Source organism: Cryptotermes secundus, unplaced genomic scaffold (assembly GCF_002891405.2).
Source record: "Cryptotermes secundus unplaced genomic scaffold, Csec_1.0 scaffold899, whole genome shotgun sequence".
NCBI lineage: Eukaryota > Metazoa > Arthropoda > Insecta > Blattodea > Kalotermitidae > Cryptotermes > Cryptotermes secundus.
Genome location: NW_019731283.1, coordinates 259,281 through 277,889, shown reverse-complemented (window position 1 = coordinate 277,889; position 18,609 = coordinate 259,281). Strand labels below are relative to the sequence as shown.

Here is an 18,609-nt window from a genome sequence, read left to right as displayed (position 1 = left end):
TTATGTAGTTTCTCCCTTGATATATTTCATTTTACTTTTTATTTGTTATATATTGTCCTTTTTTAGAATGCCTATTCTTTAATATTTAGTGTTTTACTTTTATATTTACCTGCATAATTATGCACCTTACCCAATGAATGCTGTGTGAAATATGCAGATACTATTTTGCAGAGTATAGTTTTATGCTTTAGGTTGAGGTTAGAAAATTATGGCTGCATATTATTGACAAAAAGTGCAGTGCTCATTCTTTTCGTTGTAAATTATAACCATCATTTTGATCTCTGCCGTGCAGCTGTGCACCCGTGTTGCAGTAGTTCTGTGATTTTATGAAACAGTCCTCAATGTATGACGATCTCTTTCTGGCAATGTTGATTTTCACCTACTGTTGCTCTTCACAGATGTTATCTTTCCATGATTTGTGTATGCTGATATAACCTTATAACTCTTGCTTTTGACACATGTGGCTAGTTACAGATGCTCCACCTAATGCGCACCAGTGATCTGCCCTCTTTCAAAATCAGACAAGTATCCCATTTTTTTATTCTTTCACGCAGGCTGTCACTCAACACAATCACTAATGCACTGACACAAGCATTAGAGAGTGTGAACAAATGAAAGAACATTCAGCGTTGCCAGCTGAAGTTCTTTCAGTGTAGCCAACACAAATTTTATTCCTCAGTTTCTTAGTGTTTCCATTATTTTGTTTACCTGCTGTATATTAATCTCGTATACAGTAAGCAAAAATATTGCGTGAAAGCTTCAAAATGACACATCTCACTTGAAGTTTACAGTATCCACACTAAACACAAACATAAATAAGTGCATGGAAGTGAATGTAGAAAATAGAGACATAGAATCTAGCTCTACTAAAGTTCTAGGAATAAGTAATGCTTTGTTGCAGTTGCCTCCCTGTTATCTTGCTTGCACCAACTGAGAGCAGAAAACCTGCGACTGGAGGAGCACGTGAACAGTCTCTTACAGCGGCGGGACCATCTCTTGGCTGTGAATGCTAGGCTAGCCATCCCTCTCACCACACAGCCTGCTCAAGGTAATTCTTATCTAAAACTAGTTGGAGGATTCATCGTCTTAGTTCTGTATACTGTATTCAGAATAACAATGGACCGGACATAAACATAAGCTTAGCAGATAGCAGCGTAATGCTGGTCAGCTGACAGGAGGCTCAGCCTGATTCCAGTCAAGAGAGTTCTATTTCTTGCAGCAGGAAGAGACAGCCTGGAAGTCAGACATGTTCCCATACATGCACAGTGGTAGAAGTTAACTGGGTTAACCAATTGTAAGAATGACTCATGGTTAGGTCTGGGAAGTGGATGCAGAAACATGAATGGAAACTGAACTGGAGTAACAGGCCAATATATGAAACAGTTTAGATCACACAGTACTTAAAGTATCAGCGCTAGGTTGTTTTAAAGGTCATGATTGGAATGCACACAACTTTTTTAAATTATGTGCATAAGAAATAGCTTTAAAACTGCTATTATACATAACTGCTGAAGTGTAAAACGCAGGATATAGTTGTGGCACATAAATTATACACGGACCTATAACTGTATAACTTTGTAATGTAATAAAATTAAATTTAAGTTAGCATACTTGTAATGAAAATAATTCTTTGTGATGTATGTGGATTTATGATCCGTACCATCTTCGTTCACGGGGACAAAAGAGCAGTCGGTATAGTGACTGGGTATAGGGTGGACAACTGAGGGGTCAGAGTTGAGTCCCTGTGGGGTCAAGAATTGTATCTTCTCTGTGTCATTGAGACCAGCCCTGGGGTCCTCCCACCCTCCTATCCAATGGGTACTGGGGACTCTTTCCTTGGGGGTAAAGCAGCCAGGGCATGAACCTGACCCCTCACCTCCAGCTAGTGCCGAGGTCAAGAAAATGTGAATATGTACATCCACTCCCCCATACATCTTCATGGCATAGTGCTTACTTAGTTGAAGGGACAAGTTTACCTTTTACCATCTTAGTTCTCATGTCTATGATGGTATAGTGGTATCACAGGTCTCTCCTCATAATATCTTTCATGCAGTTGCAAATTGAGATGGCAAAATGAATTTCACCAATATGTACTCACAAGATAAAGATCAGTGTTAAGGCTTGTTTTCGTGTGAGATTTAAGGTTGCAGCTTATGCAGTTATAACAGCGCAGTTTTTTGTGAGTCGCAAAGTCATGACAGATGGCAATAGAAATCAGACTTGGTTTGATTTCTGTGACATTAAATGTCATGACATTGCATTCATTGTCATAATTAGAGTTGTCAATATTTTATTGTCTGTCAACTGAATCAGGATAGATGATGAGGCAACAGAACCTGAAGGTACTCTCATGCAGTGTATTCTGTGGCATCATCATCATCATCATCAGAGGTCAGTGGGAGCTCAGGGGAAAGGTAAACCTGTGTGACAAGGAGGGAACATAGTTCACTGTGCAGACAGCAAAGAGGCTAGATACACAGTGGAATGGACTGCTGGAATTGTGAGGAAAGTTAGAGGGCATTATCTGATATACATTTCTCAGTGGTTAAAGTTTGGAGGGCTTAAGCCGTTCACAGTTGAATCTGAAATACAGAAGACTTTCTCCTAGACAAGGGTAGGACAGAGAGGGCTAGGTTAATGGTGTCTTTACAGACTGCTGGCCATAAATAGTTAGTTAGTTATTGGAGAGGGTGGGTTTCACCATGCACTTAGACCAGTATTGGTCCATTGTGCTTCCCTCTATGATATTCTACCAGTCTCTATACCCTACCGATATTGGTGCGTACCATCAGTCCCAACCAAGCCAGCTAGTTCGGCCTCTACTGGCTTGGCGGTATCTATAATGCTTCCCCCCTCTATCAGAGGTGTTAGAGACTACTGTTGGGCGGGAAACGTCCTTGAATTTGGCTCAGTGACCTTTGGAGATATGAGGTGGCCATAAATAACTAAGGAAACAAAATTCTAAATAAATTGGTGCAAAAAGTTATGTGGGAATGGTGGTGGCTAGTTAACAAATCATTTGTTATGAAGGTGTTGGAAAGAAGCTCACATTTTGTGCATTGCTTTTTCATAATGTTAAATTGATGGTTCCAGTGGTTTTTGTCGCGGTAATGAAGTCCTAATAAACACACTCGCTTTACCACTGTTTTACTGCAGCTGCATTTTTGTAATGTATTATTGTCGTTATTACATTTATATGGTGTTTTAGTTCACAACAAATAATAGTAATGTTCTTCTTTATCATCATCAGAGCCATACTCAGAAATGATGGTTTATTTCTCACACAGAGTGAATAGTTCTTAGAAATTGCTATATAGAGTTGGTTGAAAGTGAAGTATTTTCTTCTGCAGTGAATAATGTCCACCCAGGGTCTGGTTCTGTGTCACACCAGCACTCGGACGCATCTCGGAATCCTCGTGTCAACAATACCTATGTTGTGTCTCATCCCATGGAAAATGGGCTGCCACCGGATCCTAGTCCACCATCTGGCTACCCACACCAACACCGCAGCCCAGCTGCCCAACCCAGTCCAACAGTCAGGTGAACATCAGTTATACATTTTTGTATTTCCAAAGGACTGTTCATGTGTGGCAGTTATGGGAATAGGAGGTGGGGATATTTATCATTACAAAATCAACAGTGACGATAAGAATGTTATAACATGTATAGCAATCATTGCATAGCTATCCTGATCCCTAACCTGTGGTAAAGTGTGTATGTGCGTCTTATAAGATATGGCTTACAATCATTTCGCAACGTCAGATACAGTTGGCTCTAGATAACGTTTCATCAACTGAATGTGAAAGGAGCTGTAGCATCCTGAACTTCACATATAAATTACTTTTATTATTTCATATAAGCATGATTTTTCTCAGTACTATGATAAGAGGTGAGTGGAGGATAGGGACATAAAACAGAACACTTACTGCAATTGAAGAATATGCGAACTAGAATTACTATATTTTTCTTATGTAATATGACATACCTGGCTGCTTTGAATGCTTTTATGGTTCATGCACGCATATACAAGGTGACATTGGAAAGTTACCGGACTGTCGTTGTAACTGCTTCGGTGATAGAAGAAGAGAGGGGAATGCAAAGTCACAATTCCACAAGCTTATTGCATCAGTCTGCCATGTGACACTGCATTGTTTTTCATTTTGTCTGGGATAGATGGCAAAATTCAGCAACATGTCTGCATCATATTTTGTGTGAAGCTCTGTAAATCCGCTACCGAAACCTTTGAAATGCTTCATGAGGCTTTTGGAGAACATTCTTTAAGCCAGAGAGTGGTTTTTGAAGGGCATTCACGTTTCAAGGCCGGTCAAATGTCAGTTGAAGATGACAAATGTTCAGGGCAACCAAGCACCAGCAAAATGACAGCAAATGTTGAAAACATCCAAGAACTCATCCACAAAGGTCGTTACCGAACAATCCATGAGCTTGCAGAAATCTTTGGCATCAGTTATGGAGTTTGCCAGGAAATCTTAACAGAAAATTTGAACATGTGCTGCATTGCTCCTTCATCATGATAATGCGCCCGCCCACACCGCCCTGAAAACAACAGAGTTTGTGATTAACAACAACATGATTATCGTTCCACATCCGCCCTACTCTCTGGACTTAGCCCCCTGTGATTTCGCTTTGTTTTCCAAAATTAAAATGAAACTGTAAGGATGTCATTTTGAAGCAGTGTCTGACATCCAAATGGAATCACAAGCAGTACTCAACAGCATTAAGGAATATTACTTCCATGGTGCTTTTGAAGCTTTGAAAAAATGCTGGGATCGCTGTATACTTTCCCAAGGAGACTATTTTGAAGGAAACGGCAGCCAAAATTGAATTAGTTAAACCAGCATTTGTTTTTTGACGTAGTCCGGGAACTTTCTAATAGCACCTCATATTTTCATGAGAATACTCAGTATAACGTTTTGAGAAAATTGATTCATTGTATGAATAGGCAGCCAGATGTAGATGAACTTACTCTAGCTTCATTTTATACTGTGCTCTGCATGGTGAATGCCTGTGAGTGACCTTTCAACTTTATCCTGTCTGGCCCACAACTCATTCCAGCACACACCCCTTCTCTGAAAATCTGGTGGTAAGAAGCTAAAATGCCAGTACAGTTGTTTGGGCTCTTACATCCTGTAAACAAGGGGCCTGAAGTCTTGAATTGAAATAAATGTTATGCTACCTTCCTGCAGACAGAGTTCATCAGGTAGTGGTTACATGCTGAGTCAGTCACCTTTGAACCCACCTGCAGGCTCTGCCATTGTGTCACCTGCATCCTCAGCCCCAGCTGTCATTCGCAGTACTTCTGCAACTCCAGATCCACTGAGGGGAGCTGATTCAAGGAGGTACTGTAAAATATGTTCCTTGGTTTATCTTCAGTTTTGAACTGCTCATTAAAGATGTGGTCATACATTTTTATTGAGAAATGTGCATGCATTTCGTATTAATTCATTTTTTGTCCCGGTAATGTGATCTTTATGTAGTCTTGGTTCTTGGATGTGTATCTTGTGTCAAAAGCTGATCATTGAAACCTAAAACAGTTACATGTTCTTTGATCTCTTTGCATACATCCAAAAGTAAAATAGCTATTTCTTTTAGAAATGACGTTCAGTTTAAAAGTGTTACAACATGTAGGTTTGTATGATTTACAATCTCAGCTTCAACATTTTTCCAGTAATTTTAGAGTGTATTTGACTTTTTTGAAGGTGATATTTAAGCTGTGATAAAGTGTAATAATTTTTGTTTTACTTTACCATTAATATCATACATATGCAATATGTTCCAGTATATAAAGTATTCTGGAAGATGACAATACCTTTGTTTATAGTTTATTTAACAATGCTGTTAGTAATTCAAACTCTATGACATCAGATGGCAGGAATTAGTAATGAATTGGAAAGTATGTGGAAGGAAGCAGTCATGGCCTAGTGTGAGGTAATAATTCTGCCATTTGTCTGGATGGACTGAGGAAAATCATGAGAAACGTCAGTAAGGGTAGTCAGTGTCCCATATGAGAGTTTTAAACTGGGCACCTACAATATACAAGTCAGAAGCAATACCTTTGTGAACTTTGTGAGTATACAGGGTGTCCCAGGAGAAATGGTCAAAATTCTAGGTCATGGTATCACTCGTTCTAAGCAAAAAAGTGTGTATGTACATGTGTCCTATTCTGAACAGCTTCCCTGATAGACCTGTTTCATGTTATTGCCCACATAAAAGAATGTCATGCTGCACTCACGCGAGTTGCAAAGTGCATTGATATTGACGGGATTTTCTGAAATGTATTATCCTGGGTAAACTGTACCAACTTTATCACTTGAACAATAAATACTGGTCTTAGAAACAGTATGTAGTATCTCTTTTTAATGAACAATTTTGGAATTGTAGAGTGAAATGGCTGTATCTTGGAAACCGTTCGGAATAGACACAGATACCTATACCTATTTTTGCTTACAGTGGCTGATACTATGACCTCCCAGAATACTGCCCTTTCCTCTTGGAACACTCTTTTATGTGTATAGGATATGCATTCTGCTATGTGGTACAGGTATTTTGCTTGTGTCTTGTGGAACAAGTGGCTGCAAATGTGCAGTAAATGTGCTTGATAAGGTTTTTATTGTAGGATATTTTTTCTGTTCATTCAGAAAAGTGTCCTGACAGGAGAAAATAACAGTATGGTATGAGAAGAAAACTTTTTTTGAGAATGTTTCTTTTTTCTTTTCATCTGTATGTGTGCGTGCATGTGTGGGGCTGCTGCACACATCTGCCAGAGTAGACATTAAGAGGGAGACATATTTTTGGGTTTCAGTAGTAGATGAACTTATGTTGGGGTTCTTCATTTATTCATTAATTATTGGAGGGTGTGGGTTTCCCCATGCACCGCGACCAGTTGTTGATCTATTGTACGTCCCCCTTTGATATTCTACCAGTCGCCATACCCTTCCGGTACTGGTGCTCGCTATCAGCCCCGTCCAGCCAGCGAGTTCGGCCCCTCTACTGGCAGTGGTACCCGATACTTCCCCATCTACTGGAGACATTGGAAACTACTTGGGCGGGAAACTTTTTACCTAATTTTGCTCAGAGGTCTCCTAGAGACATGAGGATCTTTTACGTGCCGTAAATCTATGACACGGGACCCACGGCTTAAAGTCCCTCCCGGAGGACTTGTTCCCTGAGTTTTTCCGCCCTTAAAAAATTCCATGACTGCTGGGTTTGAACCCGTATACCTTGAGTCATGAGGTGGGAACGTTAACCCTAGACTACGGAGGCCGCTTTAGGGTTCTTACATGGTATGCTATTTCAGAACATGGGAAAACCTGCCAATGTTTCCCTGAGGGCAAATATGGTAATTCTGAAGCCATAAATTAGAAATGCGGGAAGGAAATCATAACAGGCCACATAACTTCATATGCTTTGTACTTTTGCCTAACCAACATTTTAAACAGCTACTAAAAATTGATATATATTCATTGTGACCTGTCTGAGATTTAAATTCTAAACCTCATGTTTTACTTTATGTTACATTACCATACTGCACTTGGCAGATGCGATATGCAGTAAGCGTTTATTCATTCATGTTCTTTCGTGTGTTGAAATGCCATTAGGGATATACACATTGGAACAGATGTATGTGTATGATACCTATATGAAAAGTGGTTGTGTAAGAAAAGTAGCAGATAACTAGAGTTCACATGGTCTAAGTCTGGTACACAAGGTGTCACTGATTCTAAAATTGGTGTCTGTTGTAGTGGGAGTGCAGATTAATTTTCTTCAAGGAAATTATTAATTCAGAAAAGTACATGGAGTAGGTTCTCTGCCCATTTTTGGGGGCCATCAGGTGAAGAATGCCAGTACGCATTCTTCCAACAAGACTGTTACCTTTCATACAGCAAAGGCATCTGTGGGCATGTTTTAGGGAATGTTTAGAGACTGAATTATTATTAGTGGTTTCTGGGCCATACTCCCAAGTTCACTATGACTTAAACCCTCACTTAATTGAAGAGCTGAAGGGAAGTTTACCACTATTTCCAACACATGATTGAAAATTTATTTTGGCGGTGCCAGTAAATGTATCTGGGACAGCAGAGAGTACTTCAAGCAACTGCCCTAATCTGTTGTTGTTTGTTTCTGCTAGCAGTTGACTTGAGACTGACTTGACAGGAGTGTCCAGCTAATCTATATGAAAGGTGTGATGATTTAAGGGGCACTTGAAAGAACGTCACTGTATGTTGGGATAATTTGGGAAGGTACACTTAAATATGAAGTTAAAATTTTCTTTTGAAATAAGGATTTGAATCCAGAGGCAGCATAATCATTCTTATATGTTTTCAACAATGTGTGATTACAGAGTCTATGTTATCATTATTTGTTTTTGAGAATTTTTTTAAATGCCATATTCATTGTAGCCAGTTTGTGCAGTTACTTTTGTTACCCTTCTATGAGTGATGCTGTATATGATGGTATATGTCTGAATGCAGGTCAAGCCAACAGCCATCTGGCTATGTGTACCAGGTTGTCTCTTCTCCAGCAACTGTCTCCTCACATCAGAATTCACAAGTTCCTGTAGTTGCCACGCAGCAGGTAACAAAATATTGAATGTCTTCTAGGAATATGTTTTGCTTGTGTTTAAATTGGAACAGACCCAAGATCTGTTAAGTGCTGTTCACATTTTTCTTGAATTCAGCATTTAGGAACAAGAAGCAACACCACCAACTTTTATAGGCTCTTGTCTGTATAAAGAAGTTAACATAATTTTTAAATTAGAGTAAAACCTCGAGTATCTGACCTAAACTGAACCAGATGGTGGGGTTGGATGATACAAATGGCATAAAAACATGGAGCACATGTCTACACAACTTGGTTCAGAAGTGTATTGTGATGTGTAGACCCATTGTTAGGGAACGAGTCAACAAAACACATTTCCAAGGAGATAGATTCTTGGAAACCAATATGTCTCTGAGTGATAAACAGATGTTTCCATAGAGATATATTCTTGGAAACCAACCTGTCACTGTGGTACAAACAGGCATTTCCTTGGATATGGAAGTGAAAGGTGTTTTCTGTTGGTCCGACCCAACACTACATAACAGCAGAACAGAATTGAGTTGGTCGTAGTTCAGAGAAGAAGCCAGGAGGTGAGAGATCAGAATGGAGCCAGTCCTAGGCAGTCATTTATTGTGAGTTATTATAATTGATTGTGATTACAAGTGAGTGTACAAGAAGGTGTTAATAATTCCAATTACCCAATCCAAACCTGTTATTGTTAGTCATGCCCATAAATCATGACAGCATGAAACAATAGTTGGTAACAACAGTATAAAAAATGCAATACTAAACTTTTATAAATGAAAATTTTATATATACATGGTAAAATCTTAAAGTTCGTTGTTTAAAGAAGCTTGTGATTTGTTTTCCAGCTTCCTTTCTCTTTGTGGCAAGGTTTAGAAGCAGTAGGTCTGTCCCTGTTGCCTTGTGTTGCTACTGCATGTAAACGAGGGTTGCCTCTAGAGCCCTTATTCTCTTACTGTGGATCATTTCTTTTGTAGTATTCCATTGAAAGACCCACATTCTCTCTTTTTACACTTGCCATAACAATTAAACCAGTAATTGAATATGCTCATGCAAAAATCATATTTCAAATACAGAAAAGAATAATAAGAATTATTACCAATTCGCGTAATGTAGATTCGTGCCGTAATTTATTTAAGGAGTTACATATTCTGCCACTTCAGTCTCAATATATATTTTCTTTACTTATGCTCGTTGTCAAGAATAGAGATTGCTATATAACAAACTCTGATGTCCACACACGTAATACCAGATTTAATCACGACTTGCATCTTCCGGTGGTAAACTTAACGATATTTCAGAAAGGTGGATGGTATTCTGGTATCAAACTTTATAACCACCTCCCTCCAGAGCTTAAACAATTATCTTATGACATTCCTGGATTTAAAGTGGCGTTAAAGAAGTTTCTTATCACCAGTTCTTTTTATACTGTTGAAGAATACTACTGCTGGAATAAAGATTGATACCTCATGTATATTTAGTAAACACTGTTGCCTATTGCTAGGATGCAATGGAATATGGAATAAAATACTCAGGAAAAAGGTGCTATCACTGCTGTAATATAGGTGTATCATATATTAAGAAAATAGATTTTATATTACTATATTAAGAGTCTTGACAGTCTTTTAATCATGTATGTAATTTTAAATGTTATTTTGATATATGAATGTATTGTTGTACAGTAGTTTTGTTGTATTGAGTATTTAAATTTTGACGATGATGACTGTCTGATTGTATATGTATATTTATATGTTATATTGTATTATTGACTTGTTCTATATCTGAGGCAGATGCCTCTATGGATTTTTTGGAACTATAAATAAATGACAAATGACAAAATGCATATAAATTAACATAATTAATCACATCATTTTATGTGTATGTCATGAAAATAAAACAGAAGTAATGTATGTGCTCACAGTCACTGATGAACTATCACTTGTTAGTGGAGCAAGCATGGAAATGCACAGCAGTATATGTGCAGTATGCATCATCACCATTGCTCATATCGCAGACTTGGTTTTTGCGTTCTTTCAAGTGAAGTCAGATAACCTGGAATGTCAGATAATTGGGGTGCTACTTTAATATTTGTATAGCCCTAGGACATGTAAGTATGTGAGAAGAAGATGGAGGTACATCTTAATATTTGTAGTATTTTTCATTTCATGCATCCTGCTGTGTTATAATATATAACTTGTATATGATTTGTAGTATTATTAGTGAGGTACAGTAAGTCCTTTGAGATGTAAGGTAAGGTAAAGTTGACCCTATGCTTAACTAATTAAGCACTATGCCATGAAGACATGGGGGAGTGGATGGATAGAGCCACATTTTCTTGACCTCAGCACTAGTTGGAGGTGAGTGGTCAGCTTTACCCCCAGGGAAGGAGCCGCTGGTACTCTTTGGATAGGAGGGTTGGTGGGCCCCAGAGACAATCTGGAGGATGCAGAGAACAAATTCTCGACCCTACCAGGACTCAAACTTCGACCCCTCGGTTGTCCAGTGCAATGTAGTAATATATGAAGTATCTGTGTTAGGCTTCACTGAAGTGGAACTGTATTTTGGAAAGAACAGATTTTGAAATTTTTAAATGTTTCCTAATTTGGCTGAGAGTCCTGTTGCTTCCTAACTTTATGAGTTAAAATGTGTCCAAATTGTTCTCAGTATTATAATTATCACTCTGTTATGAAATTTTGTTCCATACAGGTCTGGGAAAGTTTTTTTTAATATGTTGTCACATGTATGTGTCTGACTGTCAGTGGGGTTTTGGATTGGATATTGGTTTTGTTGGCCACTTATACACAGCTAGGAACTACTGGTAATTACGGTGCCACTGTTAATCTCCACAGTTCACAAATCACCACATCACACACCAAGCCTTTTCCTGCCTGCTGTATGTTCACCAGCTGTTCCCTGATAATGGCTTCTAACAGTTGACATTCTTCAGCTTCCGCGTTCAAGTCCTCTCTGAATTGCTGCTCCCTTCCAACTGGTTCTTTTCTTCGTATACTCCCATACTGAACTGACTTGGTTGATCCACTTTCTTCCTTATAACTCCTTGGCATGGCCCTCATAGATAACACACTGTTCATTGTTGTATGCTGTTTCCATGGACTTGTGTTTACTAAGTTCACTAGCGGCAACTGTCTATTCCTGCTTATTAAGAATATACTGCCTAGCAATGCACGTCATTCCATTGCCTGTTTTGTGGCCAGTGCCCAGAAAAGAATATTTCATAGCTGTTAGCAGCAGCTGTTTCTCTAGTTCCACAGTTCTTGCTTCAAGCAAAAATGCCACAACATGTGCGAGGTTAATTAAGTTTCTGTCAGTGAAAGTGTTAGTGAATTTTGGGGAGGGATCTCTTTTTAGTTCAGTCTCCTGTTTCTAATTACTTTTATTATTTTTAACATTTAACAGTTACTTCCTTATAATAAAACTGCCTCTGAATAAATATAAGAGTTTTTACCCTGTTGTCTTTGCTTTTCAGGTGATACGAAGAGATGGTGTTAATGACCTCCATCACCAGATGCCCTCAACAAAACCAAGTTGAACATAATAGCTATGTTATTAAACTGAGCCCCGTAATAACCTACAATATTAGTTGATTTTGTTCTGTTTGTCAGACAACAATGTAAAATGGTTGTGTATTTGCCTGAGTATAATCTTTTGATCATAAATTAATTTTTTTTTTTATTGTTATAATCAGTAATAGTTTTATATTGTAATAATATGATAATAGGTGACATTCCATAAATTAATGTTCATTGACATATATTTCATATAATACAAAAGTAGTTGTGGAAGTTTAATAGAAAACAAACAGAACTTGAAGCTGCTGTTTGAAATGTCATGAATACATCACAGATTCACTTCACCTTTTGCTGTAGACTCATTTACAGGAACAAAGGAAATGAAAAGTTCTGGGTCTGTGGTCTGCAAATATTTCAAATCTTGGGGTCTAGAGCTGTAGAGTTCTTCCTCAAGGTGTTGCCTCCATTTAGAAATGTTGGTTTTCAGCTTAATTTTTGGGACAGGTAAAATGATTCATTTTATAATTTGGAAAATTCTGGATGTATGTGGGCAGATTGTACTTGCCGCAAGTGATGAATGTGACGTAAGAAGGGCTTTTCTTTCTTAACCCTTCAGCGCAGGCATTTAAATATCACTGTTTTGGGGTCTCCTGCGATAGTATTTTTTAATTGCCCATTTAAATGTTGCTCTAAATTATATTATGTATCATGACTTTTGAACTATATGAGATATAATTATGAATTTTTAACCGAAATCATCTTAAAAGATGGTTTTATAATCTTACCTTATATGAGCACCCTGTATCTGAGCGATGGAAGCAAGTGGATTAGAAGTTGAGTTTCATATAATATTTCTTGAAACATCCATCTAAACACAACCCTGCCTCACATTCACTACACCAGTAAATAGATTCTTTCCTTTTACCATGTTTTGCGCACACCACACATCTTTTTTGAGACTTTACCTTTTTCCTTTGGCTGGAATACGCTCCAGGAAATGTCGTTCTGTGAATCTTTTAGGCGGCGCCTCATCTGACGGGCGGCCGTATACAGGATGAGGAAAACCAGAACTGTTTTTTTCCACGGGCCTTTGTGCCACTGAAAGTCTGAACTTTAGTGTGTCAATGTGTTTGTTATTCGGGAGACACCGATATATGACCATTGTGTTACGTATTGCTACATTGTGTAGCCTCTGGAATAACTTCTGATACCACTTAGTACTCTTCTTTAGTTCAAGCAAGTACGGCTGTAGCATTTGATCCTCCAGATCCACTCCTAGCATGTTTCTGTTGTAATCACAAACAACCAGGGGCTTTGTTTCTTGTTTGTTTGCTTTATTCACAACCACAGGCATATCACCTTTGTGGTATGTTGATATCATAGTCACTCGACCACCGTAACTGTGAGGTCACGCGTTCTATTTAGACTGACTGGCAGAGCTGCAGGATCATGAATCTTAAGGTTACACGAACAGAGAGCGCATTCTTTTCACAACAGCCCAGTGCAGTTTTCATCATGCTGGCATGTTTTGTTCCATATTATGGGCCTTCGAAATTAGGCTTACAGCTTGGCGTACGGTGTACGGCAAACCGCGCTGAAGGGTTAACTTACCTGATCTGTGAGAAATTTGTTATTAATGTACAGAATGTCTTTGTTTTAATTATTTGTTATTTTAAGAATTGTTTTCTTCATTCAAACTTTTCCACCTGAAATATGCCCCTATTGAACATATGTTTCTTCTTTTGCAAACTGGACTTTGATTATATTTGTAGATGAAAGTCAATGTTATTTTTATTTTAAGAAAATCTTTCTTCATTCAAGATTTTCCACCAGAAATTTGCCCTTTTTGAACATTTCTTTCTCCTTTACAAACCAGACTCTTATTATATGTGTGGATGAAAGCACATGTTATTATTTTCATTTCATATGAAGATATATATTTTTTTTCCCCCTTGGCACTATAGCCCCAGTGGCCCTAGGCCTACCTCCATGAACTCCGTTCACTTCGGTTTTTCTAGATCTTACACATACGGTAGGACTCCATGGATGAGTGATCAGCTCGTTGCAAGGCCTCTACCTATAGACAAACACAGAAAAACGCACACAAACATCCATGCCCTGAGTGGGATTCGAACCCACGATCCCAGCTTCCAAGCGATCGAAGACAGTGCATGCCTTACACCGCTTGGCTACCGTGACCGGCATGAAGATATTAGCTGTGTTTAATTATTTTGGCTGTTACTAAAATGTATGACCTGTGTTACATTTTGACCAGCAATTACAACTGTTATTGAAGTTTCGTAGTGTTATTTCAGTTACAGTATTTACATGACTAATTTATGCACCTGTATTTGGACAAGAAATTTCAGGGGAAAAAATGAAATATGTATTCCTCCAACTTTTAGCAACAAATTGTCGATTAAATAGGTATGAATGTAAGGTATTATTTAATTTGGAACTCTGCATACTGCCACTGCCAGATTTATGTATTATTTGTTTTGAATAGGCATCTATGAAGGCTTCCAAAGTAACACACATTGTGCTCTGTTAACACAAAATACAGGCATATGTCACTTTCTGTTAGCAGTAGCCAGTTGTAGAAGGGATAGGGGATTATGTTCAAATTAAATATTGGGTTCTCAGTCCTGTTTTAGATCTCATATTTGTTGGCAACTTTGTTGCTGGGAAACCTCTGAAGAGTGGGGCTGAAAATGGAAGGTGAAAATAAAATTAATTTCAGAGAAGTATCTTATGTTGTAGCAAACTGTGTTAAAGGTGATAATTATCATTGGGTGTAGTACTAGACTCTGGTGGAAGCAGTGTTAAATACTTCAGGTTTTGTTGTAGTCATTTGACTGTTTGGCCTTCCATTCTACATCAAAATTGAAGTTTAAACCCTGAAAGATGTTAATTTTCTGTTCACCAACATTGTCGGAACTTAATATTTGGACTAATTAATAAAACGTATGACATAGATGGCAGTCTTCTGGGATGTGGTACCATGTAGATGTGGTGTTAACCGACGTTTCAGAGGAACATATCACCTCCATCTTCAGGGTAGAAGGAAAAATAAGAAAATCTGCAAGCAAAGAGACCGTGAGAATTGGTACAAGCAGACTGGTGTTGGAAATAAACACTACTGTACTTGAAGGGCAAATTTATTTTTTAAATTAATACTTCCATACATATAGCGATTTTTGAGAAAGTAACAATGTCTTGAAATACGCTGGAACTTCTAGGTTTGTAATGTGACAGTAATATGAAACCTTCCTCATTTATCTTACGTGGTAAGAGTACGTTTTCCAGTTTTGCTTGGTTACAAGAGTGTGGAAAGTTAAAATCCTGAAACCAGTCTTAATGTAAAGTCTGTGTTCACTAAATGTTCACATAGCCCTTGTTTGAAGAAATTTTTAGGTAGGTATGCATTGGTGTGTAAAACTGCCATATATTTAGTTCACGAACAGTGCAGAGAGGGTTAAAATATGTTCAAATCCTTCCAAAATTTTCAATCATTGACCTAATAAATATGATTTTCTATCCATGGACTTATGTAACAGTGAATTTTTGCTGCTACAAGTCTCTCATTCTCCCCCCTTCATGTAAGAGTTATGTAACATGAAATATAGTATACGCTTCATCTGGTCAATTCAGAATTAGTTGAGAATGTAGCATCATAGAGAGACTAGTATTGTCATCTGGAACATCATGCTGCGTTATCTTGTAGAAGTCCGCCAAAATGTTGGCCATCTTCTGTAGGGCTACACAATATTGAATCCCAGAAGATGGTCATATCTGTAAGCACACTGTAAACAGGTTTATATTTTAACAAAAATTCAGTTTAGAATAGCTGGTATCAACAGGTTTAAATGAGGTACTTTATCAGTACAAGTGAAGGGATGGCATTGCAGGGTGAAAAGTACCCTGTCTTCAGCTTGATGTTTTCTGTTGATGTGAAATAAATAGTATAATATTATGAGTTATAGTAAGTTATATTCAGGCAAGTACATGACCATCAATTATTTTATCATCATTCACCCTTACATTTATCATAGTGTTGCATGATAAAAATGAAGGTTGAAGGAGGAAGAGACAGTTTTGTTGTTAGTACTGGCCTCCTACAGTGACATTGTGCAACATGCAGAGTACAAACAAATCTCATCTCCATACTGTTAAACTCCGTCAATTACACTGTTTTTATAATTTAACGGTGCCTTTGTTGTGTTTCAAAGAAATGCAACTTTTTTTTGTTAATGTTCACTTTATTGTAATATTATTTTACCATTTAGAAAACGTTATTTTTATTTAATAAATGAATTCCTATAATCTTTGATTAATTTAACTTTGTAAATAGATTTTTATGGTGTATAGAGAATTACAGAAAACATGTAGATGTTTACGGAAGTATATGTAGATTTAGGGGGAAAATTTCTTGACCAGCGATTTCATGTCTATTTTTCTTTTCTACTGAATTTCTTTCATTTCCTGTCAGTTGCAATCTCTTTTGTTTTACTTGCTGTTACCTTTTTTCGAAAGGGACATGAGTTCTGAAAATTGTATTGGTTACAGAATAATTCATTCTTTGAGCTGTTGGATCCATTTATTTACATAGATATATTTTTTCAAAGTAACATGAATTCCAAGAACTTTTGTCAGTTACATAACAGGTGACATGGCCTTCTGTAGGCATTGTCACATAAAATTGGATATAATTTTGGTAAGGAAAATGTGTATGTAGCCATTAGAGAAAATGGTGACTATTTACGATGGCAAAGATTCACAGAAATGCATTACAGGATATTTATTGGTCTCATGTTGATGTTTTTGCAGGTCCTTGCTTTTATAAGTGTTCCTGTTATCCAAGTTACCCCCTTGCATGAATTTGTTAAGATATTTATCTCAAAAGAAGATGACAGTTATATTTAGCTTGCTGAAAGAATTCTTTAAGTAATGTATGAGGTTGGTTTTACAACTATTGTGTTTCTGGACATAATCCATTGTCCTGCTTTTGTTTAAAACAGTGTCCTATTTTTATATAAAAAACTGTTTCAGAGGCTGAATTCTGTCTCTTGTCTTCAGGTGGAACCTACTCAGTTGGGCCCAATTGATAGAGCTAGTCCCTATCACAATAGTTGTATTAATGTACCGTCATCACAAACTTTTATATTTATGATGTTTTAGTTGTCAGTGTGATCAATGAGTGCCAGAGCCAGCGATTTTGGGACATAGAAAAGTGAAAACTTATGGTACCAAGAATGACGATTGCATATAAGATTTGAGATTCTTACAGCAGTGACTGAAGAGCGCAGTCATCTGGGAAGTGATTTCGTGTAGTCTGGTAGAGGTTTACTGACATGCCAGAGGAATGTACTGCCTCCATATTTAGGGCTGAAGAGGAAGCCAAGCAATCAGTTCAGCAAATGTCTACCAGACTAAACAAAATATAGAAGAAGTTAGAATTAGCATATTTTTAGTATGTCCCTCTTTCTATGGGTGTCTAATAAAGCCATCCTGTTTCAATGAATTTTGATAACATTTTGAAAATATTGTCACGTGTTAGAGTGAATGTTGACAGGGTTCTGGATTTGAGATTGGGTTTATTGACCTCACATACACTCACAGTTCGTGACTACACTTTACAGATCACTGTCACACAGACTAGTGACCTCAGTCAATTACAGTCTTCACTAGTAGTTGCCTGGTAATGGCTTCCAAGTGTGGATGCTCCCCTTACTCTTGGTTTCTGAATTGTACCCATGCCTCAGCTATCAGCTTCTAACATCAATGGCTCATGACTGAACTGCAGTTCTCTAACTCCCACACTGGTGGCCATTTCACACTGACCTAGTCTCCTCTGCACAGAGTGACTTTCGACTGACATCTAGCTGCAGCACATATAAAGTCTTCTATTTCTTCTCTTCACTAGTTGTTTCCTGGTAACAGGTTTTAACACTGTCCTTACCATCTGGTACATATCCCAATCTGAACTAAGCTAAGTTTCATCCCACTTATAACCCCTTTGCACAGACCACGTATAAAACACCTTTTTCGTAAGTTCCTCTATTATTGGAGTTCAATTGTTGCTTATTAAGAATCTGTTTCCTAACAGTGAATGTTGTTTCCAGAGCTGTTCACTAGCAGTGGCTGTTTCCCTGGCTGCACAGTTCTTGCTTTGAACAAATATGTCACAGTATTTTCAGCAAAAATTGTAGTTTCTGATGGCAGACTGCCAAGTACTTAACATTTTGCGGACCGGCGATTTAAATATTTAAATCACCCTGGGGACCGGCATTTTTATACCTACTACCTTAACTTGTGCACTGTTCACTTTAAAAATTAATATAAAATCTCCTAATTAATTTTATGAACTAAAATTTTTGGAGAACACTTACCAATGCTCCAAGAAATGCTTGAGAATGTGATATTTCTGGAAACATTCCCCTTTGTGAAGTGGCATTATACAATTTCAAATGTAGACAGTCATAGTCCTTTTTTTTTTGTG

The 18,609-nt window shown here is 37.7% G+C and overlaps 1 protein-coding gene across 3 annotated transcripts in view; it reads left to right on the top strand.

The window, feature by feature from the left end:
- The window catches only part of LOC111866941 (protein AF-10), a 31,337-nt gene extending 17,255 nt beyond the window's left edge, over positions 1–14,082 (top strand). For all 3 annotated transcript variants that reach the window (XM_023856327.2, XM_033752473.1, XM_023856328.2), the window contains 5 exons: positions 902–1,048; positions 3,351–3,540; positions 5,205–5,357; positions 8,490–8,592; positions 12,068–14,082. In XM_023856327.2, the coding sequence (XP_023712095.1) occupies positions 902–1,048; positions 3,351–3,540; positions 5,205–5,357; positions 8,490–8,592; positions 12,068–12,130 (656 nt within the window). In that variant the 3' untranslated portion in view covers positions 12,131–14,082. The remainder of the gene's footprint in view (positions 1–901; positions 1,049–3,350; positions 3,541–5,204; positions 5,358–8,489; positions 8,593–12,067) is intronic.
- The last annotated feature ends 4,527 nt before the right edge of the window (positions 14,083–18,609 follow it).